The 26,515-nt window shown below is 42.2% G+C and overlaps 1 protein-coding gene across 9 annotated transcripts in view; it reads right to left on the reverse strand.

Moving 5' to 3' along the window:
- Positions 1–26,515, reverse strand: part of DPF1 (double PHD fingers 1) — a 199,084-nt gene that overhangs the window by 14,883 nt on the left and 157,686 nt on the right. For 5 of the 9 annotated variants that reach the window (XM_075187106.1, XM_075187102.1, XM_075187098.1 and 2 more), the window contains exons 2-6: positions 22,036–22,196; positions 18,828–18,935; positions 7,541–7,677; positions 6,943–7,032; positions 6,377–6,455 (exon numbers count right to left, since the gene is read on the reverse strand). In XM_075187106.1, coding sequence (XP_075043207.1) covers positions 6,377–6,455; positions 6,943–7,032; positions 7,541–7,677; positions 18,828–18,935; positions 22,036–22,120 — 499 coding nt within the window. In that variant the 5' untranslated portion in view covers positions 22,121–22,196. The remainder of the gene's footprint in view (positions 1–6,376; positions 6,456–6,942; positions 7,033–7,540; positions 7,678–18,827; positions 18,936–22,035; positions 22,197–26,515) is intronic. The other 4 variants (XM_075187103.1, XM_075187099.1, XM_075187100.1 and 1 more) reach the window with 3 other exon arrangements.

Genomic DNA, 26,515 nt, shown 5'->3' on the forward strand with positions numbered 1-26,515 from the left:
ACACACAGCCCAGTACAGACACTACTACACCATGACATGTATACACACAGCCCAGTACAGACACTACTACACCATGACATGTATACACACAGCCCAGTACAGACACTACTACACCATGACATGTATACACACAGCCCAGTACAGACACTACTACACCATGACATGTACACACACAGCCCTGTACAGACACTACTACACCATGACATGTACACACACAGCCCAGTACAGACACTACTACTCCATGACATGTTTACACACAGCCCAGGTCCAGTACAGACACTACTACACCATGACATGTATACACACAGCCCAGTACAGACACTACTACACCATGACATGTATACACACAGCCCAGTACAGACACTACTACACCATGACATGTATACACACAGCCCAGTACAGACATTACTACACCATGACATGTATACACACAGCCCAGTACAGACACTACTACACCATGACATGTACACACACAGCCCAGTACAGACACTACTACACCATGACATGTATACACACAGCCCTGTACAGACACTACTACACCATGACATGTACACACACAGCCCAGTACAGACACTACTACTCCATGACATGTTTACACACAGCCCAGGTCCAGTACAGACACTACTACACCATGACATGTATACACACAGCCCAGTACAGACACTACTACACCATGACATGTATACACACAGCCCAGTACAGACACTACTACACCATGACATGTATACACACAGCCCAGTACAGACATTACTACACCATGACATGTATACACACAGCCCAGTACAGACACTACTACACCATGACATGTATACACACAGCCCAGGTCCAGTACAGACACTACTACACCATGACATGTACACACACAGCCCAGTACAGACACTACTACACCATGACATGTATACACACAGCCCAGGTCCAGTACAGACACTACTACACCATGACATGTATACACACAGCCCAGTACAGACACTACTACACCATGACATGTATACACACAGCTCAGTACAGACACTACTACACCATGACATGTATACACACAGCCCAGTACAGACACTACTACACCATGACATGTATACAAACAGCCTAGGTCCAGTACAGACACTACTACACCATGACATTTATACACACAGCCCAGTACAGACACTACTACACCATCATCATCATCATCATCAGTTATTTATATAGCGCCAACATATTCCGTAGCGCTTTACAATTGGGGACAAATGTAATAAACTAATAAACAAACTGGGTAAAACAGACAAAGAGGTGAGAAGGCCCTGCTCGCAAGCTTACAATCTATGGGACAATGGGAGATTGACACATGAGGTTAAGTATACATTTTGCATCTTGGCCCAGCCAGACTGCAAAGGTAGGGTGACTCATAAGCTAAATGATCCTGTCACACAATAATGTTGGTCCGGGGGTAGTTGTCTTGTGTGAAATTGTGTAACAGGCTAAAGGTAGTGAGGTTAAGATGGTGGTTGAGGAATATTATACGCTTGTCTGAATAGGTAGGTTTTCAGAGAACGCTTGAAAGTTTGTAGAACAGAGGAGAGTCTTATTGTGCGAGGGAGAGAGTTCCATAGAGTGGGTGCAGCCCGAAAAAAGTCCTGTAACCGGGAATGGGAGGATGTAATGAGGGTGGATGAGAGACGCAGATCTTTTGCAGAACGGAGTTGCCGAGTTGGGAGATATTTTGAGACAAGAGAGGAGATGTATGTTGGTGCAGCTTTGTTGATGGCCTTGTAGGTTAGTAAAAGTATTTTATATTGGATTCGGTAGAAGACAGGCAGCCAGTGTAGAGACATACAGAGTGATTCAACAGAGGAATAGCTATTTGCAAGGAAAATCAGTCTTGCCGAAGCATGCAAAATAGATTTTAGGGGTTTGAGTCTGTTTTTGGGAAGACCAGTAAGGAGGGAATTGCAATAGTCAATGCGGGAGATGATTAGTGCATGAATTAAGGTTTTAGCAGTGTCTTGTGTGAGATATGTGCGGATTCTGGAAATGTTCTTTAGATGTATGTAACATGATTTAAATATAGAGTCAATGTGGGGAACAAAGGATAGGCGTGAATCAAGGATTACACCTAGGCAGCGAGCTTGTGGGGTGGGATTTATGGTCATGTTATCAACAGAGATAGAAATGTCAGGTATGCTCTTGTTGGCGGGTGGGAATATTATTAACTCTGTTTTAGAAAGATTAAGTTTGAGTTGACGAGAGGACATCCAAGATGAAATGGCAGAAAGACAGTCAGTTACACGGGACAACACAGATGTCGAGATATCAGGAGAGGATAGATAGATTTGGGTATCATCCGCATAGAGATGATACTGAAAGCCAAAGGAACTTATTAGATTTCCAAGAGAAGCGGTATAGATAGAGAACAGCAGAGGACCTAGCACCGAGCCTTGTGGTACTCCAACTGATAGGGGAAGCGGAGCAGATGTGGCTCCAGAGAAATTAACAGTGAAAGAGCGATTAGAGAGGTAAGATGAGAACCAGGATAGAACTGTGTCTTGAAGACCTAGGGATTGCAGCGTTTGTATGAGAAGAGAGTGGTCAACTGTGTCAAATGCAGCCGAGAGATCAAGGAGAATTAGGAGAGAGTAATGGCGTTCAGTCTTAGCAGTGATCAGATCATTAACAACCTTGGTCAGCGCAGTCTCTGTGGAGTGTTGAGAACGAAAGCCTGACTGAAGAGGATCCAACAGGTTGTTTGCGGAAAGAAAGCGTGTGAGGCGAGTGTAGGCAAGTCTCTCTAGAAGCTTGGAGGGGCAAGGGAGCTGAGAGATGGGACGGTAATTTGAGAGAGAGTTTGGGTCGGAGTTTTGTTTTTTTAGAATAGGAGTAATCACTGCATGCTTGTATAGTGATGGAAAGATGCCAGTAGAGAGTGAGAGATTACAGATTTGAGTTAGAGGTGAAATGAGCACAGAAGACAGGGATCTACCAATTTGCGAGGGAATAGGATCAAGAGGACAGGAGGTAGAGTAGGAAGATAAGAAGAGCGTAGAAATTTCCTCTTCATACACACAGCCCAGGTCCAGTACAGACACTTCTACACCATGACATGTATACACACAGCCCAGTACAGACACTTCTACACCATGACATGTATACACACAGCCCAGTACAGACACTACTACACCATGACATGTATACACACAGCCCAGTACAGACACTACTACACCATGACATGTATACACACAGCCCAGTACAGACACTACTACACCATGACATGTATACACACAGCCCAGGTCCAGTACAGACACTACTACACCATGACATGTATACACACAGCCCAGTACAGACACTACTACACCATGACATGTATACACACAGCCCAGTACAGACACTAATACACCATGACATGTATACACACAGCCCAGTACAGACACTACTACACCATGACATGTATACACACAACCCAGTACGGACACTACAACACCATGACATGTATACACACAGCCCAGGCCCAGTACAGACACTACTACACCATGACATGTATACACACAGCCCAGGTCCAGTACAGACACTACTACACCAAGACATGTATGCACAGCCCAGTACAGACACTACTACACCATGACATGTATACACACAGCCCAGTACAGACACTACTACACCATGACATGTATACACACAGCCCAGGTCCAGTACAGACACTACTACACCATGACATGTATACACACAGCCCAGTACAGACACTACTACACCATGACATGTATACACACAGCCCAGTACAGACACTACTACACCATGACATGTATACACACAGCCCAGTACAGACACTACTACACCATGACATGTATACAAACAGCCTAGGTCCAGTACAGACACTACTACACCATGACATTTATACACACAGCCCAGTACAGACACTACTACACCATGACATGTATACACACAGCCCAGTACAGACACTACTACACCATGACATGTATACACACAGCCCAGTACAGACACTACTACACCATGACATGTATACACACAGCCCAGTATAGACACTACTACACCATGACATGTATACACACAGCCCAGGTCCAGTACAGACACTTCTACACCATGACATGTATACACACAGCCCAGTACAGACACTACTACACCATGACATGTATACACACAGCCCAGTACAGACACTACTACACCATGACATGTATACACACAGCCCAGTACAGACACTACTACACCATGACATGTATACACACAGCCCAGTACAGACACTACTACACCATGACATGTACACACACAGCCCAGTACAGACACTACTACACCATGACATGTATACACACAGCCTAGTACAGACACTACTACACCATGACATGTATACACACAGCCCAGTACAGACACTACTACACCATGACATGTATACAAACAGCCTAGGTCCAGTACAGACACTACTACACCATGACATTTATACACACAGCCCAGTACAGACACTACTACACCATGACATGTATACACACAGCCCAGGTCCAGTACAGACACTTCTACACCATGACATGTATACACACAGCCCAGTACAGACACTACTACACCATGACATGTATACACACAGCCCAGTACAGACACTACTACACCATGACATGTATACACACAGCCCAGTACAGACACTACTACACCATGACATGTATACACACAGCCCAGGTCCAGTACAGACACTACTACACCATGACATGTACACACACAACCCAGTACGGACACTACAACACCATGACATGTATACACACAGCCCAGGTCCAGTACAGACACTACTACACCATGACATGTATACACACAGCCCAGTACAGACACTACTACACCATGACATGTATACACACAGCCCAGTACAGACACTACTACACCATGACATGTATACACACAGCCCAGTACAGACACTACTACACCATGACATGTATACACACAGCCCAGTACAGACACTACTACACCATGACATGTATACAAACAGTCTAGGTCCAGTACAGACACTACTACACCATGACATTTATACACACAGCCCAGTACAGACACTACTACACCATGACATGTATACACACAGCCCAGGTCCAGTACAGACACTTCTACACCATGACATGTATACACACAGCCCAGTACAGACACTACTACACCATGACATGTATACACACAGCCCAGTACAGACACTACTACACCATGACATGTATACAAACAGCCTAGGTCCAGTACAGACACTACTACACCATGACATTTATACACACAGCCCAGTACAGACACTACTACACCATGACATGTATACACACAGCCCAGGTTCAGTACAGACACTACTACACCATGACATTTATAAACACAGCCCAGTACAGACACTACTACACCATGACATGTATACACACAGCCCAGGTCCAGTACAGACACTACTACACCATGACATGTATACACACAACCCAGTACAGACACTAATACACCATGACATGTATACACACAGCCCAGGTCCAGTACAGACACTACTACAGCCCAGTACATACACTACTACACCATGACATGTATACACACAGCCCAGTACAGACACTACTACACCATGACATGTACACACAGCCCAGTACAGACACTACTACACCATGACATGTATACACACAGCCCAGTACAGACACTACTACACCATGACATGTATACACACAGCCCAGGTCCAGTACAGACACTACTACACCATGACATGTATACACACAGCCCAGGTTCAGTACAGACACTACTACACCATGACATGTATACACACAGCCCAGGTCCAGTACAGACACTACTACACCATGACATGTATACACACAGCCCAGTACAGACACTACTACACCATGACATGTATACACACAGCCCAGGTCCAGTACAGACACTAATACACCATGACATGTATACACACAGCCCAGGTCCAGTACAGACACTACTACAGCCCAGTACAGACACTACTACACCATGACATGTATACACACAGCCCAGTACAGACACTACTACACCATGACATGTACACACAGCCCAGTACAGACACTACTACACCATGACATGTATACACACAGCCCAGTACAGACACTACTACACCATGACATGTATACACACAGCCCAGGTCCAGTACAGACACTACTACACCATGACATGTATACACACAGCGCAGGTCCAGTACAGACACTACTACACCATGACATGTATACACACTGCCCAGTAGACACTACTACTCTCATCTTTTCATAAGTGAATTACAAATAATGTCGCAGTATTTAGTGTGATATTTTGACTAATTCCATTTAAATGTTCATTATAACACATGAGAAATAAGTAAAGATATACACAACCAACTTCTCTCTATATATTCCTATGTATTATTATTTGTGTCAACTAGCTCCACAATGTAAAATATTGGGGTGCTACTTACTGTCGCACACATAGGGTTTGTCTCGGTCTTCTAAGGTTGAAGGATCCTGTCTCTTTTTCAAGCCCCCAATTCCACAGGCCTAAGAAAGATAAATAGCTATTTGTGTTCCATCAAATCCTTCTCCCTCGTTTCTCCCTGAGCCGCACACCCCTGTTATTCATGATAATGGGCCCAATACAACTATCAATCCTGATCAACACCTGGGGGCTAGATTTACTAAACTGCCGGTTTGAAAAAGTGGAGATGCTGCCTATAGCAACCAATCAGATTCTAGCTGTTATTTGTTTAGTACATTCTACAAAATAACTTTAATATTCAGGGTAATATCATTCAGTGCAACAGCATACAGAAACTAGGTTATTCCAATAACAAGAAACAAAACCCGCTTCCCATAGCCCCCTCCATGGACAATCCAAGAAGCAGTTATTAAATAGATCCATAGTATTATGAACATTCCGACAAGGGTTAAGGGAAGGGCACGGTTAGATCCTTATATACTATGAACATTCCGTCAAGGGTTAAGGGGAGGGCACGGTCAGGGTTACTACTATAACTGGGGTGCCTACCTTTCCTTTTGCTCTGTTCTTGCGTTTTGGGGTGTCATCCTCCAGTTCTTCACCCTCCAGTTCGTGTGGGACATCTCCCACCTGTGTCTTCTGGAAACATGGGAACCAAACTTAAAATTTCCCTTCCCTAAAATTCACTGTACATGTCCATAGATGGAGAAAGATTCATGTTGGACAAGTGGATGGAAAAAGAACCAAGATTGAGGACATTTTAGATGCAGAATACTGAAAGGACACGACACAAGTAGCTGGAAATAGCACTTCCAAATTTCTATAGGTCACTAGTAGAATTGAACATGGGTTTGGACATGAAGATGACCTCTGTTGGATTAAAGACAACATGGGACACATAAATTGTCAGAGGTCATGTTGCATGAGAAGAAGGATAAAGAGGACAACACTAAGTCCAAAGATGTGACATTAGTGAAAGGATGACAACAAGTGTAATGGTTCTGCAGTTGAGTACATGGATAGACAAATGGACACTAAACTATATATATATATACATATATACATATGTGTAAATATACGACCTATGTTAGTCAAGCAGATTAATTAAGTCTATCTTAGTAGATGATTGTAATAATGATCAACATACTCTTCTCACCTGACAGTCACTGACTATCTCTTCCTCTTTCAGTTCCAATTTCTTGTCTACAGTCTCCGCACACAGTAAGGCTTCTAAGACGGGCCCCTCTGGCAAACTGCTCTCCTTCTTCATAGGAACCTCATAGTCTGAGACAAGAAACGTGATTGAGATAAAAACTTAGGAGGTCTCAGGCTGATCAGAGGTGCGAATGAGGAAATATTTACCCTCAAGGTCACATCCAGTTGTGACAAAGTACTAGAGATACAGTGGTGAACTTTGGAAAGAGCAACAGGAAACATTAGTAGGTGACTATAAAGGTCCACCTGTTAAATATGTATATTATGGACATGGTATGATGTTTAAGTGGAACAAAGGACCAGTGGAAGTACAACAACAGTACAACGGATACTGGGATACCAAATAAATGTAGCCATCTACTTCAAAATAGGTGACTCCAATAAGTTTCATCAAGGCCTGGTGATCCACCAGTGATGAAGCACTGAGAGTTGAGTGGTGGTCAGTACGCAGGTACGTCAACTTGACTGTATGCCATTGTACGTTAACCTTCTCCAAGACAATGGGCCAAAAATAGTATGTACATAGGTGATTATTGGGTAATAAGGTATGGGCAATGCAGAAAGAGCCAATAAACAATTAACTTGTGGACAGGGAGGACCATTAGCCAGGTTGAAGTGTGGAGGCCCATTTGGGAACAATTAGCGGTCCAACAGGAGATGCAGCCAAGAATTATCAGTGAAAGACACAGTTAATATATGGTCTTACGCTAATGGCTCTATGGAGTCACCACGGCAAAAATAGAATCTGAAATATATGAGCATTCCACTTGTATATTATATGACTTATAATGAATCCTAGTCCATAACTATTTAAGGGAGGTCTAACAATGTATAGTGCAGCATCACAAAAAATGTTTAGCTATAGGTCGTTATTGTAATTGTTTTCAGTTGACTAAACCTAATCTCCGTCTTTGATCCTCTGCAGCACTTATTCTTTCATTCAAGCATAGTAATGTGATAAAATGATGCTTTTAACCACAAAAAGGACTCGATATTAAACTTTCTACCTGTCCAGGAATATGGGCCATAGCTGGACCTCCCATAAATGTGTTACAAAAGGGGAAAGAATAGGAAACATACGCAGATATAGCTCTTATCTGTCTCCTGGCATAATGTAGGGCTCTCTTCCTCCCTCAGTGTTATACACAGCGAACTGGGAGATCCATTAGCTGTCATTAGCACAGTTAAAACCATAAAAAGACACTTCTGTACTGCAATTAGCCATAAAAAGCCAATCAGGGTGTAAGCGGCAAGTAATCAGCGTTAGAGGGGGGGAGAGAGGGGCTCCTTCTAAGACTTGCAGGGGATTTGCAGTTTTCAGTGGCAGTAGCCGGCCCAGACACACACAGCAGAAAGGAGAGTTTGCAAAAATCCTTTGCTTTGATTCACTTTAATCCAATGACGCTATTTCGGGTTCTCAGTCTGCCCCTGTGGCACCCTTTACAATGACTATACCAGTTGCAATAGACATTTCAATGAACTATATCACCTACCCAGTGCTGGTATTATAAGAGTAACATTGTTCTTACTCTCACCCAGTATGAGTGACCAGCCTGGCCCATAAATACTGCTCTTGGCTTCCATTTTGGACCAGTAACACAGGTTCTGGCTCCCATTCTTCTCAGTAACATCAGTCCCAGATACCAATCTGGTCCCTTAACTGAGGTTTTGGCTCCCTGTCCATCCCATTAACAGAGCTTGTGGCTCCCAGTCTGGCCCAGTAACAGCTCTCCTGGCACCCTGTCTGGCGTGCCAGTCCTTGCTCCCAGTTTAGTACTGTAACAGCAGCGTTTCCCAGTAGTAGTGGACCCAGCTCCAAATCTGACCCAGTACTAGAGGTCATGTCTGCCAATCTGGCACCGAAACAGTCACCATGTTTCTTATTTTTGCATAGTAACCACAGTCCCTGCTCCCAGACCGCCCCAATATCATTAGTCCTTGCTCCCAGTCTGGACTGGTAGCATTGGCCCTGGCTCCCACCCTGGTAGCATTGGTCCTGGCTCCCAGTCTGGTAGGATTGGTCCTGGCTCCCACCCTGGTAGCATTGGTCCTGGCTCCCACCTCGGTACCATTGGTCATGGTTCCCAGTCTGCCCAGTGCCAGTATCCTGCACCATATCCCAGTATGAGAGGTCTCAGCTACAAGTCCAGCCCAACATATCTCCTGGCCTAATAATATTCTGTCTGGCCCAGTGGCAGAACCCCTGGCTTAGAGTACGGCCTAGTAACAGACCTCCTGGCTCCCAGTCTGGCCAATATATCTCCTTGCTCTGGTATGGCTGGTAACAGCTCCCCTGGTCCACAGTCTGGACAAAAGACAGATCTCCTTCTATGAATAGGGTCTAGTGACTGCTGCTAATATGACCTGATTGCATATCTCCTGGCCACCAGTGTGACCTGATAACAGTGCTCCTGGCTTAAAGTCTGGCCCAGTTAAAGATGTACTGGATGCCAGTCTGGCTCTGTAACAAATCTCATGGATCCAAATCTGGCCTATTAACGGATCTCATAGATTCCAGTCTGGTCCAGTAACAGATCTCATAGATCAGTTTGTCCCAGTAAGAGATCTCAGTCTGGCCCAGTATGAGATCTCCTGGCTTACCATGTTGCCTGGTATCCATGGATCTAGCTATAGTTCTGCCATAGTTACAGCGATCCTGGTTTTAATTACTTTTATACTGTTATTAACGTTTGTGCCCACTGGGCTTTCATCTTGCAGAGATTAAAATCAATATTTATTTTTAGATCTACCGTGTATATGGTATATATACACACATATATATATGTATATATATATATATATATATATATATATATATATATATATATACACACACATTTATATATATATATATATATATATATATATGTATATATATATATATATTTATATATATATATATATACATATATATGTATATATCATCATCATCATCATTTATTTATATAGCGTTAACATATTCCATAGCGCTTTTAATTGGGATTATATATATTATATATATGGGATTATATATATATATATATATATATATATATACACATAAATATATATACACATACACATATATGCATACAATATTTTATTTTGCAGTCTGATCAGTGGGACTGCCTTTTACATGAGAACTGAAATTGCATTTTCTTTCCAGACAAGTATACAAAAAAAAGAGCATTAATACGTCTGGTCATGTGGTTTGATAGTTTCCATGGCAACTGCTTTTTTCATTTACCGAATAGCTGAATTAAAAAAAAAAAACTGAAGAAAAATGTGAGAGGAAAAAAACGGGGGAAGGGAGGAATAGAGAGGGAGGGGGGAAGAGGAAGAGCGAGGAAGGGAAGAAATAGAGGGAGCAATAGGAAGAAGACGATGGATTTTGAGGAGATGAATAAAAGAGGAATAGCAAAGATGAAAAGAGGGGAACAGACAGAGGAACTGGATAATGAGCAGTGTGGGGGGGGGGGGGAGAAGTGGGAACAAATGCAACTAGAGAGAGAGAGGGATTGGAAGTATGGGGGATTGTGGAAAGGGAGGGGGGTTTGGGAGTAAGAAGAGGGGGGTCAGGAAGCAGAGAGAGAGAAAATAAATTAGGGAATGTAAAGACTAAGAACAATAGTTCAAAGGAGGAGGAGAGAGGGTACTATGGAGGGAACTGCTGGGGTGAAGAGACCGACAGGAAGACAGGAAGACAAATACAATATAAAACATAGTGCTGTGATTTCCTGAGGATGTCCTTCTACTATTGTGTTCTTACCTGATTTACCATCACTATGTAATGTTACAACACTCAGACCAGAGGAATAAAAAATTCTAGTAATTATTCTAATATTACAGGTAGTGAACAGAAAAAAATGGAAACACCAGTGTAGTCATGTAATCCAGCATTGGGCCACAAGGTGCAGCCAGTACAGTCTGAGCCATGTGGCATTGAATGTACCCATGTCTGAAATAGTGCAGGAGGGATCACTCTACCGACACCTGGTTCATGGTGATGGAAAATGTTGTATCAGCTGTCCTTCCAGGATATCACAGAAACGCTCCATTTGGTTCCTATCTGTGGAAAGGCCATGACATATGGATAACATCAGAGTCACACACATCAAACCAATGAGTGGCAGTGCTATTGCTGTGGGAATGAGGGGTATTGTCATCCTGGAAGACACTCCAACCATCAGGAAACAAATGTTGCCACATGGGGTGGAGGTCATCACTCGTGCACCCAAATCATGGCAAGAAAACATGAACCTGACCATTCCGGAACCACCAGAACTCTTCACTTAGTGCTGAAGAGATCTTTAGTTTGTTGTGTGATTGTCGAGATTCATCTGCCCATATCGCCTCCCTCCACTGCACGGTAGTCCGCTGCCCGTTCTCTATGCACCACTGACCTCACAAGCGCGCATTGCCAAGGGCGATAATACGATTTATGCACTACAGCCCAATTATGATATTGTGGAGTTCTCGTTGGACCGTTTTTTTTTATTTTATTAAACCGGCTGCTGGCTCTATAGGTTGAAATTTTCAGCCAATTGATCTGAAATCTGCTCACTGTACTGCCTTCCCAATGTATACAGGGATATCCTGGAGTATGCACTTTCGGCCACTAAAGCCCTTTGCTGATAATCTCTTTTTCCAAGGGAGCTCCATGCTGGCATCTTGTTAGACAACAGTTGCTCTTGAAACGTGAGCATGTTCAGCTGACTTGGGCACTGAGGTCACTTCCAAACAAGCCCCATTAATCCCTTCTCTTTCAAAGTCTGTGAAGTCTTCTCTTGCAACCAGGCTAGCCATAATTATAGGCAACCTGTGTGGATGACCGTGCTTTCAGTATAATTGATATCCCTCATCTACCCAGGCGTTTCCTTTTGTTGTCCGCTACCTGTAACTTATTAAGTAATGCTCTACTCATTTGTCTACTAATATCCCTATAATGTCTAAAATTATACCCTAATAACATATATTACAATACTCATTTCTAGTAATATTTCTTTTTCAACATCTTTAGCAATATTATAACAGCATTATGGGTAAAACTAACATCTCTAGTAGCATTTTTATAACTTTACTAATAATACTCTTGATTCGAATATATGCATAGACTCTTGTCAATATTATCTGTATAAATGGTGTGTTATGATGTCATCGGTGTTCATTAGGAAAACATGTTGTACTATGAGTAATAATGGACCCCCTACTGTAAATGAATACAGATATTAGAAGTCACCTCAGAGACCTGTATAAAATCCCATGGTCTCAAACTTCTATATGGTCACTGAACTAATTAACTGATGAAATACTTATCATGCACATGTTTCTATCAAAATAAATGTCTGAGGACATGATAAAAAGAGTAGCGTATTACTAACGGTAATAGCCGCGCGGGTATTACCGTTAATAAGGTAATTTCTCTGCCGATATTCGCTCGCAGCTCTGTGAGCCGTGAGTAAAAATGTGCGTTTGAAATTACCATAGTAGACTCTGCTTGGCAGCCTATTAGGAAGATTTGCAGGAAAATAATGCAAGTAGCCCAGTGACCCAGCCCCAGGGTGCCCAACTGTGGGACTGGCCCAGAGGCAATTGCCCTCCTTTCCACCGGATTGGGTACGCTTGATCGATGAGGAAACATCTGACATCAACAAGCCCTCCAACTAAAATCCGAATTTCTGGCAAACCAATGTAAAAATAAACAGACTTACCTTGAAGCCAACGCTGGAGATCTCCGATTGGATCACCCTGCTGACAGCAAGTTATCCCGATTGGAGAAGTGTTCGGCCAGTGGCGGCTTGACGTCATCGCGACGTCTGTCAATAGAAATTTAAAGCGGCAATGTGGGGACCCCTAAGGTTAAGTGTTTAAACCCTTAACCCGATGCTGTAGATCTCCGATTGGATCAACCTGCTGACAGCAAGTGATTCCGATTGGAGAAGTGTTCGGCAGTGCAGCTTGATGTCATTTCGACGTCTGTCAATAGAAATTTAAAGCGGCAATGTTGGGTTAAGGGTTTTAAACACTTAACCTTAGGGGTCCCCACATTGCCGCTTTAAATTTCTATTGACAGACGTCGCAATGACGTCAAGCCGCACTGCCGAACACTTCTCCAATCGGGATAACTTGCTGTCAGCAGGGTGATCCAATCGGAGATCTCGAGCGTTGGCTTCAAGGTAAGTCTGGTTATTTTCACATCGGTTTTGCTAGAAATTCGGATTTTAGTCTGGAGGGCTTGTCGATGTCAGATTGGTGGTAAATCGTTTTCACGATTACCACCAGCCAGCCCCCGGAAAGAGACACCTATCTGTAATAACATACCAGCAGGATTTTAAACTGTTAAGTGTTATAAGCTATAAAAAAAACAAATCTGACGATATATGAGGAAGGAGCTGGGGGTACACAGGGGAAGGCTCAGGGCAATAGAGCCGTATGTTGCCCATTACTGGTCCTTGGAAGATAAATAGCAGGCAACCCAACCTCTAAGAGAATAACTCAAGTTTACCAAAGACCACACAAATAATCCAGATGTCTCCTATTAGAATATGTTATGTACAGTATAACACGATTGAGGCATAAACAAGAAAATTTATGCTAATACAAAATTAAAACACTGCATTTCTAATAAGCAACCGGGAAGCAAAGTTGTGTGAGTATGATAGATTGTCCCTGCTTTACAGCCAGGACAGATGGACGGCAGCTAGTGAGGGAACAATAAATTCTGGTTTGTACCAACTAGCTGTCTACATAAGAATGTTAGATTATCCCTGTGTGAGCTGAGGTTTAATGTGGGTCATTCAGCAGGACAACAATCCTAGCCACACAAATACATTTACAACAGAATGAAGGAAGCAGGAGACACATGGGTGACAGTTATAAAAAATACTGCACAGGTAAATGTGTAAAAAAAGGTACTGTAACCCATAGCAACCAATCATATTTTGATATTTTTCTGGCATAGTTTGGAAAATAAAAGCACGTGTCTGATTAGATGGCAGGGGTTATTGGACATTTTTACTATGCAGCAGCTTTGAGAAATCTCCAATTTGTGTTTTAGAATGAAAATCTTGACCTTAAGCTTATTAAATATTGTGACATGACCTGAAGCGAGCAGCTCATGTAGAACAGGCTAAACGTTGAAGCGTTCCTTTCATAATGGAATGGGCCAAAATATACGTGGAGCCTCACTGAACAATTGGGCATCTCAGCTTCATGTACACCGGGGTCCCGTGGACCCCTTTATTTGGTTCATGGGGGGCAGAGTGAAATAAGAAAGTGCTATGAAAAAGAGGACAGCTTCTTTAAGATTAGATCAAGTTCCCATTTATACAAAAATAAAGATAATTCTAACAGGTTCACAAAGTATACTTTAACAACATTCTAAGTAATACACTAGTACAATACACTAATGCTAATACACTAGTACAATACACTAATGCTAATACACTAGTACAATACTACGCTAGTAACATATCTACTATCTGTACTAATAACCTAATAACATTTCTCATAATATGACAGTAAAAAAAACCACAACTACTCTAATAGCGTATCTTGTAATATTCTAATAACATATCTTGTCATTCTGTAATGACATATCTAATAACAAAGTAGTGACATCTCCAGCAATACTCCAGTACCATCCACTTAATACTTCCAGTAATTCCTTAGTTACAGTCACATGTGGATATAAGGTGGTGGCTGGGAGTGAAGGGTCTGGTGTTCGGGACAAATGGTTTGACAAAGTAAATTTCACATTCACATTAACATGCACATCAAAAAAAATAACATTAAGAAAATTACATTTTGACCCCACAACCTCTTTCATAGATTCCTGGTATGATATTTATAGTAAAATACAGGTAGTGGACAAACAAAAAATGGAAACACTTTGGTAAATGAGGGACACAATGCGTATTAAGAGCAAGGGCTTCCACGCAGGTTTGGCTCACGCAGTGTTGAGTAGAAAAACGCTGGGCCACCGTGGTGGCCTATAATTATGGCTAACGTGGCTACAAGAGGAGACTTAGGGGTTTATTTACTAAACTGCGGGTTTGAAAAAGTGGAGATGTTGCCTATAGCAACCAATCAGATTCTAGCTATCATTTATTTGGTACATTCTACAAAATGACAGCTAGAATCTGATTGGTTGCTATAGGCAGCATCTCCACTTTTTCAAACCCGTAGTTTAGTAAATATACTCCTAGGTGACTTGGAAAGAGGGGCGATTGTTGGGGGGAGCTTGGCAGCAGCTTCAGTGACCGAGACAGCTGAACTTGCTAACGTGTTCACGAGCAGCAGCGTCTAAGGTGCATGGAATTCAGAGGGGGGAAAAAATCATCAGCGACAATGGGTGGAATCTGTGCTCCAGGATTGTGATATCTGCGCATACACTTGAAGTGCAGATGAATGAACTGCAGACTGTGGTACGAGCAGCCAGTTCCGTCAAAACCGTTCTAACGAGAACTCCACAGAGCAGGATATCAGTCGGGTGTGAAGGGCAAAGATATCTTTATGTGAATGACACTCACTGTGTGATTGTGTTTTTAATCCCCTTGTTTTTGATTAAATTATCTAGCGGTGTTTCACTGTGCTGGTCCGTTCTCTCTTTGTTTCACATGTCACTCTGCAATGGTGTTACGAACGGAAGTACTGAAGTATACTTGACACCAAACGCTGGAACAATGTGCTGTGTTTATCATTGATATCACTGAACTTGCTTTTAATACATTTAACATCTCTGTTTATGCTCATTATGGGTCTGATTCATTAAGGAAAATAAGTCAAAAAAATGAGTAACTTTGCACCTTGGTTAAACCATGTTGCTTTACTTTCCTTAATGAATCAGGCCCTATCAGTCAGTATATGCATATGGATACTGATTCATTCTGGATTTGACTTATAACTGACTTGGAAATTAAATTGCATGTTGTCCTGCATGGCTTGCATGATGCACCCTAGATTGCCTTGTTGGAAGTATGCAGATTGAAATCTAGGTTTCGTGTTTAATTAATACTCAAGTTTTTATCTGTTTTATCATCTTTGCTGTACTACTCATTTAATAAGTACATGTGAGACTTATCCATACTCATTTCTTGTCGTACCTTTCCTCTTAACTATCCACCTTTCCCCTGTGTGCCTTTTCCCTTGTTGATTATTTTTGGGTTGTAGTGGATAACCCGCTCATCGTACCTGCAAAATACTGATGTTCTACAACCCTCAGTGCTTGTTTCCTACAGTAGAGGGTTCTGGTGGTTCCGGAATGATGTATGGCACATTATCCTGGCATAGTTTAGGTGAAGACATTCCTTTAGACGGCAAGGTCAATGCTAATCGCTGCTTAATGGTACAGAGTGATCTCCATCCCATGTTACAGCATTTTGGTCCTGATGGGGAGGACTTTATATTAGTGTTTCCATTTTTTTTGTCTGCTACCTGTAATATTTAGACACAAATTGTGTCCTACCATAGGAATCACCTGATAACTGCCCCAGTGTTAAAAATATTTGCGTTCAGAGAGACCTGCAAAGCATTGTACTACTCTAGCATCAGACATATGGTGACTGTACCCAACTCGTTCTTCGCCTCATTTACATAGCGCAATGGATGTGCACCGCAAAATGCTTCGGCTTTCAACCACTACGCTGCGCCTACATGGCCATCCAGTGCATGCTACATTTCAGGTTTTAAGAGACTTGTCAACAAACTGTAAGTGTGGGGGGGACGAAGAAAACTCTACTACCACTTTAAAGTAACCCCTCTGATTAAATTAGATGTTGTCGTTTTTCTCCAAATTACAGATCAGTTTATCTACATTTATGTCTTAAATTAATTATAAGAGATAGGGGCTTTGGGGCTGTATATATAATACGTGGCACTACTGTGTGCTAGAAGATTTTTTTACATTGGCTGAAGTGCGACTAGAAATGCATCTTCTGGATTGAAGTGCAACTGGAAATTGCAAAATGTATTCCATTAAAACTATAAGATGAGACTCGAACTCCACTAACTCTGAGCTGGTTCAAAAATCCTTTTGCAGAATGTTAATGGCTGTACACCTCTCCATACAGGAAGGAATGCCCTAAAAAAACGTGCCAACCACCACTTTATGTGAATGCAATGACCCTACTTCCCAAATTTTATTTTTGCTCTGTAAAACTATGTGCACTGCTGCGCCTACCCTGTAAAGGAACGCCCTCTCCTGGCTGGCTCCATCGGCTAGTGCGAACCTCTGCTTCTCTGCAAATGGCACCATCTTGCTCTGCAAACCAATGCCCTTTGGCATACATCTGGGCGTATCAGCGTAGTGTAAGCAGAGAGCATTTTGCACTGCACCTGGACTGTTTGGCACTTTGTAAATGAGGTCCTATGTTTTCAGACTTTCACTGCCTGTCCTGCACTGCTCAGCCTTCAGTTGACTCTCCCACTAGCCAGCCTCCAGCTGACACTCTTCAACTGCCCAGCCTTCAGTTTACTCTCCCACTAGCCAGCCTCCAGCTGACACTCTAACTGCCCAGCCTCCAGTACAAACCCTCGCTGCCTGCCCTCCAACACGATCTTTCCTCCCCAGCCTCCAACCTCTTACTCCTTCTAGCATACCCTCTTCTTTTCCAGCCTCCAATGCGCCATTCCATTGCCGAACGCCCAAACTCTTACTGCCTCCAGCCCACCCCACTCACTGCTTTATCACTACCAGACATTAACACTGCCTGGTCTTCAGCAGAGATTAACGACTGCCTGGCTTCCATCCGCCATTCTCACTGCCGACCTACATTCATAGACACTCGTAACTGATTGGCCTCCAAATTCTTTCTGTCTCCAGCTGAGCTCAACTTTATCCTGTTTATACTGAGTTATTTCTCTGCAGATGTGGATAACTGATAACTGCAAAAAGCAAGGTGGATATCCATAGTAAGCCATGGCAACCAATCAGACAATTGCTATAACTGTCTAACCTGCGCTGACATTCTATCCAGCTTCACAGAATTCCATCATGACCTAAATGCAACAAACTCATTCTTCTGCCCTAATAGAATCTCTGCAAAAAAATTTATCTCTCTCCTCCTCTTCCCTGTGCAATCTGATCTCTGCTATTCCTCCAACAGACTTTCCCAATGGTTTGACTCTTGCAGACTTGCTCTACGTTCTCGCTGTCTCTCCATACCTGATGTGTAATGTGTTGCAGGTCCCACGATGGCAGAACATGATAACACCTGGGGCCCCCCAGACTAACTTCTTACCAAGTTTAAACTCACAGGGCCTCAGACGAGGGTCCTCTAATATGTCCAGCCGCCTCTTCTTCCTCCAGCAACGAGCAGGATACGTGTAAATCTGTCCCGGTGACAAGCCTGCACACAGACACAGGAACAGAGGCTTATATTACGACTGATCAGAAACGCTCTACTTCCCAGAGAAATGCACAAAAAGTTGAGGAATACAAATGGGAGGAAACAATTTACAGAGTGCATTCAGGCAGATGGATCAGACAAAACTAGTATTAGCTTATTGCATCTGCTGTGTCCTACACACATGTTCTGTACAAGCAGGGATAAGTAAATGTATCTAAACAGAATTTCTATTTCCTCTTTTTTCTTTTTAAACTAAGGGCTAGATTTACTAACCTGCGGGTTTGAAAAAATGGGGATGTTGCCTATAGCAACCAATCAGATTCTAGCTTTCATTTATTTAGTACCTTCTACAAAATGACAGCTAGACTCTGATTGGTTGCTATAGGCAACATCCCCACTTTTTCAAACCCGCAGCTTAGTAAATCTAGCCCTAAGTGTTTAATTGCAATCACTCTATATATCCAACCAATATTATATAGTGTTGGCTCTGATGACATTACATTTTGGGAACACTAGCACTATTCCCTAGATTGGAATCTGCAGATTGGGGTCTGAATTAGTCACCAGATTGTATGATTTGTATATGAAGCTAGCTAATAGTAGCTAATAGGATCTGAATTACAAAGAAGTCACCAAATTGGTCTCTGAATTTTATTGAAGACACCAGATTGGTCTCTTAATTGCACAGAAGACACAACGTGGTCTCTGAATAGTTGTCATCAATGGGCTGTACCAGGACTGGAGCTACAAATGTTAGCACTCTGGGAAAGAAGGAAAACGGACTTCTCTCCCAAACCTCAAATATAACAAAATTGACCTAACATATTGATTTCCCTACGTTCCTCTCCAGCTTTGCACCCTGGGCGTTTGCCCCTCACGCACATCCCTAGTTACTGCCCTGCACTGTACTCTGAACTTGACTATAGCTCTTTTAAACAACATTTTTTTTTTCATAAATTTCTTTGGTTGGGTAAAATTACACACACAACAGACAAACCACTCCCACATATCTTTGGCTCCACCCTTTATTTTCCACTTACAACAGATCTCTTACCTCCAACCTCTCAGGTTGACATCTCTGCTAAGATATGTTAAGTACAGAAACACAGTATCCCAAACATTGTAAATAACAGCAATCATTCAATATTAAGAACTGTGAAGGAATAGGCAATACACATGAAGACCCCCACGAGTTTGTCCAGCCACCTGCCTCTATTAGTTCAATTAAATTAAGTGTGCAAGTCTGGTTTTTTATTTTTATATATTCGTGGTGCTCTATGCCCAAAATATGTACAAAGCTGGCAACTCCTGTTGACCACCTCAAAATGTCTGTTGTACACGTTTACAAAGACGTTATCGTGAGTCACATGACTGCAGTTGCTCTAGTTCCACACACATACAGGTGTCTTTTGCCAAAAGAGCTACGGTCGGTGGATAGTCTGCAATACCGAAAAACTATAATGCCAGGAAAACTATAATGCAAGTAGAATTAACCTGAGGAGTAACTGGAATTGAATCCTGGCAATATAGTCCCACTAAAATCTACTCTGGTACACCAAGTTATGAAAATGTAGAAGATAAAGAAATTCCATGGCACTCTCCACAGACAGAATAACCAATCATTTAGATCATTAGACCACATATCAGAGGAACATACCCCTGGGAGTAGGGGTATATCTACTAAACTGCGGGTTTGAAGAAGTGGAGATAATGCCTATAGCAACCAATCAGATTCTAGCTGTCATTTTGTAGAATGTACTAAATAAATGATAACTGGAATCTGATTGGTTGCTATAGGCAACATCTCCACTTTTCAAACCAGCAGTTTAGTAAATATACCTGCCATTGCATCTTAGTCCCTGTGCAAATAAACGAATAATGTTCATACAAAGAAATATCCACATTTTCCAGCTACCACTATCTTCCTGTGGAATAAAGCAAGCATACTTCCAATGTAAGAGAAGCTCTGTTTATAATATATTGGTTAGTTCAATCATGCGATCCACTATTTACACAGGCACTGTTCTATATAACATAACTAATTTTACCTCATTGAGCAGAGGTAAGCATCTGCGACTCTCAAGCTGCTGGGGATCTACAAGTCCCAGAATCCTTTGCCAGTCTTGCTGCTCCGCTGGGAGCATCTCATGGGCACAGCAGTTAGAATTGCTGGGTGGTATACGCGTAGAGTTTGCTAAGTGTTCCCAGTGTACATATGTGTTTCCTCTGGGTGATCTGGTTTTCCTCGCATGATTAAAAGACATACTGGGTATAATAATTGGCTTCTGACTAAACTGGCCCCGGTGTGTGATTGTTTGTGCCTGTGGTGGGGAAATTAGATTGCAAGCTCCAGTGGACAGGAACTGATGGGCATGAATACAGTTCTTTGAACAGCGCAGGTAGCTAAGTAAAGGATGATGATAATAATACTGAAGGTTATAGAATTTATATTTAGCAATAATGATCGTTATCTACAAAATAACAGGGGGCTTTTCTGAAAAGTGGTCCACTAGATCAAAGATCTGGGGGTAAATGTATGAACCTCCGGATTCTTCAACTCCGGCGAGTTCAGCGTCTTCAGCGCTTAAATTTAAAGCGGCGCTGCCTTGTAAAGGGAAGTGCCTGTCTCCTACTAGAAAGCCAATAGAAAGGAGAAGATGGGGAAATAGACCTCTCCTAGTATGGCCTTCTGCCCCTGAGAGAAGCAGATTGATTGTAAGCTCCTAGACCCACATCTAGCCTGGGTATCAGTCTGCGTAATGATACATATGGGTTAGGAATGTGGTGTCACTGGAAGTAAAACTCACTATATATTTTGTGCATGTATTGTCCCTACCTGTCTGTCAGAGGTACCACGTGGCGAGGAGGAACGGGAAACAATGCGATGATAACACACACAGGGAAATTTATAAAAAGTGGGACATGGTGAAAAAGGTGCTGTAGTGGTACATCAGGGAAAAGGTGCTGAAACCCATATGGACTGGGCTCAACATTGGCTTTTCTAAGCTGCAACAGGAAAATGATGTTTAGAATTGGACTGGTTGCTATGGGTTACACCACCTTTTTCCAGGACACACCACTTTTCATAGATGCTTCTCACCTGGACCCCTGTGTGTCTTCTCCATCCAGATGTAACAGTTGTTCTGGGCCACACCGGTCTGGGAGTCCAAGAACGGCAGTCTCATGCTCCTCTCGGCACACAGGCGGGCGTTATAGCTGCGGCAATGCTCTATAGCCTCGCGGTAGAAGTCCTCTCCCAGCCTGTGGAGACAAAATGACGCCCCGCACTAATAAGTTTCAGATATCTGGGTCCGTGCTAGAATTACAATAGAACTTTTTACAGGAAGAAGACTAGAATGGATACTGTAATGGTGGATTAAGACGTCTCTGGCCCCGGACACTGGTCTAGCTATGGGCCCCTACTATTACTTAGACGTTTTCATGCTGGGTCACCCAACACCACACATTTATGTAACCAACCTTTATTTAAAAACATATACTGGACCACAAGGTAGTAGATAAACAACTAGTATGTAGGCCTTTACTTTATTAAATCACACAATGTTTTCACTGAGTGAATCCCCTTGGAGCTGTCCAGGTCCTGGCTGAAGGTAATGGAATGAGGCATACCACTTAGGAATCCCATAATCTACTACATGGGGTAGGGGTGATTTAAAAAGGAAGAGGACGGTCAAAATGGGGACAATCCCTTTAAAAAAAATTGGACAAGTTTTTGTTATTTAATTACAAATTAACAGCTTAATGAAAATTTGCAATTTTGATAAATAGTGATTTTCCTTTCAATGTTTGTTCACACAAGTGTTGAAAAAACTTGTACTTGTTGTTAATTTAATTTTAAGTAATGTTTAAAATGTGTTCCCCAAGCGTTCCTGTAGCATAGTGTACTGTGTGCATAATAAGCTCTCCCATAGAACCCCATTAGATTTTATTAAGTGATAACGCCTATGATTGGGGCAAAGTCTAAATTGATACGGAGTGAAAAGTGTGTATACAGGCATCATCATCATCACCATTTATTTATGTAGCGCCACTGATTCCGCAGCACTGTACAGAGAACTCATTCACATCAGTCCCTGTCCCACTGGGGCTTACAGTCTAAATTCCCTAACATACACACACACACACACACACACACACACACACACACACAGAGAGACTAGGGTTAATTTTTGATAACAGCCAATTAACCTACTAGTAAGTTTTTGGAGTGTGGGAGGAAACCGGAGCACCCGGAGGAAACCCACGCAAACACGGGGAGAACATACAAACTCTACACAGATAAGGCCATGGTTGGGAATCGAGCTCGTGACCCCAGTACTGTGAGGCAGAAGTGCTAACCACTAAGCCACTGTGCTGCCCCATGCACTTACATTATTATTATATTAACTGTAAGTGTTAAAGCTTGTTTAATAAATAGTCCTTAAGAATATGCAATGAATGCCTTTGTGAACCAGCCCTGAGAGAAAATATTGTTCTATTTTAAAGATGAAAAAAAACCTGTACATTTTGTAGCTAAAACAGGAATTCTGCATAATGTGGCATTTTGTGAAGTTTCTAGAGATGCCAGTTTTCCATTTTTATTAATGTATGGTTATTAATAAAGTTAATTAAATATGAATGAATCAGCAGATTCAAAAGTACCAGTCTGTCGGTGACGTCTCATTCCTGTACTGTGGTGAAAAGTGAGGGTTAACCCCGGTGTGTAAGGATTTCTTCATGAAAATTACTGGACACGTAATCTTTTTGGGGTTTCCTTTTATGTGCATGTGTGTAGCACCCACCCACCCCCCTCACTGATTTTCAATGTCTTTTCCTGTTTCAGGTATACAACGTCCACAGTTTACACATAATGGCGACAGACATTTTGTAGCTAACTGAATTCAGGCAAATGCCGCCCATCAATTGACTAGTGACATCAGGGCATGATGTCATAAGAATGCAAACTATCAATCCACTATGATTTAGTGACATCACCGTGGCACCCTCTAAATGGTTGACTCACCTGTGGGCAAAGTAGTGGGCGCACATGGCATCATCAAGTTATGCCCACATGTTCTTTTTATACCTGTTCTCCTTATCTCAAGGAGGACGGGTATGAAAAGTGGGCGGGTATGCTTTAGTGTTTACCTGGCCAATCTGTGGCTCTCCGGGTGTTGTGAAAACTACAAGCCCCAGCATGCTTTGCCAGTAGATAGCCAGCCAGTAGCTGGCATGGCATGCTGGGACTTGTAGTTTCACAATACCTGGAGAGCCACCGGTTGGCCAGGCCTGCTTTAGTGCAAAATCAATGTGAAACGGTGTCACAGCTTATCCTAAAGGCGGAAATTTCGGCGAAAAACCCCACCCAAATCAGCGCCATGATGCAAACTGTATCATGGGGGGGGGTATGAGCACTGTGTCACTAAGCTACCCCCAACGTGGATCAATAACTCTCTGTCTGGCTCCTGGGTGACTGACAGACTGTCTTATGGGTCTGGGAGAACACTCACTATTTCAGGAGCCGTATGTTGCCCACCACTGGTCTATGTCTTGCTCATGGTTGCCAAGTGATGGTAAATTTATTGTCAGTAAAAAAAAAGTTAGATTTTATACTTGTCGATAAATAAAAAGTAGTGGTCAGTAAAACTCAGTCTCCATCTAGCACTACAATAATACACAGTTTTGGTTATATACACGGATTCACTTCCTATTTTTTCAAGAATTAAAATACATTTATTAAAGAATTCTTACAACTGATCAACACAAAATACTTTGCAATGTAAAATAACTTTCTCGTATTTACTTACCAGCAGACAGTAACTGATTACATATATATTCACCCCTATTGTTCTAATATTTGGTAGAAGCACATTTAGCTGCAATTGCAGCAGTGACCTTATGTGGATAAGTCTCTACCAGCTTTGCTCATCCAGACACTGCAATCATTGCCCATTCTACTTCACAATATTGCTCGAGTTCCATCAGGCTAGATGGGGACAGTTGGTGAACAGCAATTTTCATCAAATCATTCCACAGATTCTTAGTGGGATTAAGATCTGGACTTTGTACCACTCCAGACATTGAGTTTTTTTGTATTTAAGCCACTTCTCAATGTGGCTTTGCCATAAGCTTTGGGCACTGTCCTGCTGGAATATAAATCTTCCTGGATCTCCTGCAGGAGATCACCAGAGGGTCTTTCTACCAGAGTTGTCTACATCTTGTTTCATCCAATTTGACAAGTTCTTCAGTCACTGAAGCAGAGAAGCAGCCAGATAGCATTATGCTCTCACCATTATGCTTCACGGTAATAATAGTCCTTGTGGGATGGTGTTAGGCTTCAGGCTTGTACCTAGTATCGAAAAATTCACTCTTGGGGGTCTTTTTGTCATTGTTGGCTAAGTGGCAGTAAGAATCATTTTGTATCGCTGCATAGTGATAAATAAAAATATCCCGCTAATTGAATTTATCAAGCAAGGGTTTATTGGTGAGTGTCTTCTCCTCTTCCACACTTTTTGACCAATTGTTTTCACCACTTTGAAATCTTCTTACTTCCTTCACCCTAACTTGCTTTTCAATACTTTTTCTCAGATTTACTTTGAGTGTTCTCTGATCTTCATGATGAAGCATTGATTATTGCAATTCCCTCCTTACTGGTCTTCCCCAAAACAGACTCAAACCCCTACAATCTATTTTGCACGCTGCGGCAAGATTGATTTTCCTTGCAAATCGTTATTCCTCTGTTGAATCACTCTGTATGTCTCTACACTGGCTGCCTGTTTTCTACCGAATCCAATATAAAATACTTTTACTAACCTACAAGGTCATCAACAAAGCTGCACCAACATACATCTCCTCTCTTGTCTCAAAATATCTCCCAACTCGGCAACTCTGGTCCAGATCTGCGTCTCTCATCCACCCTCATTACATCCTCCCATTCCCGGTTACAGGACTTTTTTCTGGCTGCACCCACTCTATGGAATTCTCTCCCTCGCACAATAAGACTCTCCTCTGGTCTATAAACTTTCAAGCGTTCTCTGAAAACCCATCTCTTCAGAAAAGCTTATAATATTCCTCAACCACCCTCTTAACCTCACTACTTTACCCTATTACCCGTTACACAATTTCACACAAGACAACTACCCCCTGACCAACATTGTTGTGTGACAGGATCATTTAGCTTATGAGTCACTTTTACCTTTGCAGTCTGGCTGGGCCGAAATGCAAAATGTAGACTTAGCCTTAGCCTCATGTGTCAAACTCCCATTGTCCCATAGATTGTAAGCTTGCGAGCAGGGCCTTCTCACCTCTTTGTCTGTTTTACCCAGTTTGTTTATTAGTTTACTATGTTTGTCCCCAATTGTAAAGCGCTACGGAATATGTTGGCACAATATAAATAAATGATGATGATGATGATGATGATGAAGCTCTCGTTTGGAATACCCTAACCAATTGTGAAACTTCTCACAGAGGTGTATTTATTGTGAAATCAATTGAAACACTTTAAATGTTCACAGGTGGATTTAAATCAATTAAAATGTTTTATTTAGGTATATCTTAATAATATTGAATTTTTAATTAAT

The sequence above is a fragment of the Mixophyes fleayi genome, chromosome 9 (genome assembly GCF_038048845.1).
Source record: "Mixophyes fleayi isolate aMixFle1 chromosome 9, aMixFle1.hap1, whole genome shotgun sequence".
NCBI classification, from domain to species: domain Eukaryota; kingdom Metazoa; phylum Chordata; class Amphibia; order Anura; family Limnodynastidae; genus Mixophyes; species Mixophyes fleayi.